General features: G+C 59.6%; 1 protein-coding gene across 6 annotated transcripts in view; it reads right to left on the reverse strand.

Moving 5' to 3' along the window:
• The window catches only part of TGIF1 (TGFB induced factor homeobox 1), a 9,094-nt gene extending 6,937 nt beyond the window's left edge, over window positions 1–2,157 (reverse strand). The window contains exon 1 of one of the 6 annotated variants that reach the window (XM_026035484.1): window positions 2,015–2,157. In XM_026035484.1, the coding sequence (XP_025891269.1) occupies window positions 2,015–2,030 (16 nt within the window). In that variant the 5' untranslated portion in view covers window positions 2,031–2,157. Of the gene's footprint in view, window positions 1–41; window positions 171–209; window positions 231–296; window positions 606–1,047; window positions 1,096–2,014 lie in introns of those variants that run through there. The other 5 variants (XM_026035487.1, XM_026035485.1, XM_026035491.1 and 2 more) reach the window with 5 other exon arrangements.
• Window positions 2,158–2,597: the final 440 nt, after the last annotated feature.

Below are 2,597 nucleotides of genomic sequence, written 5' to 3' on the forward strand. Positions count from 1 at the left end.
GCCGTCTTCTGCTTGAAAAAAAAAAAAAAACAAAAACCCACCACTTCTAGGACTGCAACAGGACTGCAAGAAACAGATCTGAAACAAACTTTGAAACTTCTCTAATGCGGCTCAAATGCCAGGCTGCCTGTAACTACAAGCCCAAAGCTGAAGCTTTAGCACCCGTAGTGCTACGGAGACACCTTAACATCTTTCCGAGAAGTTTCCACCTTTTGTCCCTCGCCCGTCTCGTTTCTGCCTGCCCACGGGCAGGCCGAAGCGCGCCCCCTCTGCCCCCCGCGCGCCCGTCACGTCACCTTTCATTGTTCCCATTGTTCTGGCCGCGCGCGCGCTCGCTCACAGAGCTGCGCACATGCCCACCTAGAAACCACGTCAGCGCCGCTCGAGGCACGGCTCAACGTGCGGGCAGTTCTGGCATTCCGACCAGCAGCAGCTGCCCTCGGGGAAAGAAGTCTGAACAATGGAAGCAACGGCAGACAGGAAACCAGCTCACCACTGCTGTGCAAATAGGGAGCATAGGAATGCCCTAAAAATAACTGGGCTAAATTAATTCAGTGAAACCAGTAAAAATAATTTTTAAAGGGGCTTGTAATAAGGTTAAGAATCTGAAGTCAAAGCTGTCACTGTCTCCTGGCTCGGAGGGCTGGGTTTGGTATGCAACACATCCTGTAATCTAGAAATCAATCCTGTTAGTTTAACAGAGCGAGATCCGCGTGGAGGCCACGGAGACAAAGTTCCTGCTGGAGCTCCGGCTTCCTCGCTTCTCAGCACTGCCCTGCCTTCTGCTTAAACTCTGTCCCTGGGGCTCACTCCCTTTGTGTGCGCCGCTCCTGAGCGAGCGGCAGCTCCAAAGCTTCTCCCGCAGCCTGTAAGCCATATCAGTACATCACGTTTGCAGCAGCGCGGAGACTTCACCAACTCCGTATGCTTTGATGGCTCCTGGGACACAAGCAGTGCGCAGGCTGCTCCGCGGCACAGCTCCAACCCGCCACTGCCCCCCGCGCCGGCTACCCACGGGTCTTTAAATGCAAAACACTCGCCACGCACGCTGGTAAATCACAGCTCTCGAGAAAGAGAGATACCCGTCCGCTGTTCGCTACAAGTTGCTTTACACCCTTCCTCCTTCTCCGGCGGCAGATTAATTAATCGGGAATGCGTTAAATCCGAAAGCACACTGCGCGTCTTTGTGGTCAGGCTCTCACTTAAGAGGCGCACAAAGCCCTACGCAAGGGAAGAGTAAGAGTCCCCCAACCGCACGGAAAGTTGCTCTGCGTGGAAACCAACGCAACAAAACTTAGTCAACTTCTTTTGTGTGCGGCGGAGGGGGGGGGGGCTGTCTCCCTGCTGCTCTCAAATCCAACAGTGTGGAATTTTTTTTTCAGTTATTTTAATTATTTGCCCTTCTTCGGGGATAGCCGAGGGAAGGGAAAGGCAGCAGCCGTTACCAGGAGAGCTGCGGGGGGGCTGTAAAACTCTCCGGGCAGGGGCAGGCGCGCGCCCGCCGCCGCCTCCGAACAAAGGGCCGTCCCGGCACCACTTTGTTCTCGCTTAAAAAGAAGAGGGGGGGAAAAAAAGTTGCGAAAACGACTCACATCCTCGCCCAAAGTTACTAGGCTGGCGGAGTTTGGTGCAAAAAGGAGGCTTGGAAAGAAAAATAATAATAAAAGTAAACGGGGGGGGGGGAGTAGTTAGGGGAAGGGGGGAGTCACGGGCTGCGTGGAGGGAGCGCGAACAAAACTTGCCGCGGGCACAAAGCGGGCGCCGGGCACGTTGTTGACAGCGAGCCAGCGGCATGGAGACGCGGCCGCGTCCAAACAACGGCCCCGCGTGTTTTGTCTGCGAGTGCGGCGCAACTGCCACCCGCGGCGGGGGAGGCGGGGGGAACGGGCGAGGGGAGAGGGGCGCCGCGTCCCCCCGCGCACAGGCCGCTACCGCGGGGCGCCCCGCGCAGCCGGACGGGGCTCGGGGGCCCCTCTCTCTCGCACACACAAACACCCCCTCTCTCACCAACTACCTTTTTTACTTTTCATCTTGATCGCGAGGACGGCGCTGCCGCTGGACACGCCGGGAGCGAGGGGCACCCTCTCGCCAAGTTTCTCGCCCCTCGGCCGGACACTGTCGCCCTTTAAACTCGCCGGGCAGAAGGAGGCGGTGGAGGCGGAATCGGCGCCGGGCGAGGAGCCGCGTGCCCGCTGCGGGGCCGCGCTGCTGTCAGCGGCAGCGGGCAGCGCTCTGCCCAGCCAGGGGCTTCGGCGGCGGCTGTGGCCGGGGTGGGCTTCGCTTCCCTCCCCCTCCGCCTTTGTTCCCTTCTGCCGGCGATTGGCCCCAGCTTGTTAAAGTGAGGAGAGGCACGAGAGGAAAAAGGTACACACGGTCCTCCCTCCCCCCACCTTCCCGCGATGAGTAAGAGAGTAGCCGCGCGCTGCGCCAGCACTTGCTGCTGCCGCCGCTGCCTCCTCCCCCGCGGCCCTCTCTCCTCCCCTCGCGGGCCGCTGTGGCTCCGGCAGACAGGAGGGGAGGGCCGGGAGGCACCCTCACTCACTCACTCACTCACTCACTCACTCACTCACGCACAGCGGAGTGCCCTCCGTACCTTC

This window comes from Nothoprocta perdicaria, unplaced genomic scaffold (assembly GCF_003342845.1).
Source record: "Nothoprocta perdicaria isolate Ctin4 unplaced genomic scaffold, notPer1 scaffold_16, whole genome shotgun sequence".
In the NCBI taxonomy this organism is placed as follows: domain Eukaryota; kingdom Metazoa; phylum Chordata; class Aves; order Tinamiformes; family Tinamidae; genus Nothoprocta; species Nothoprocta perdicaria.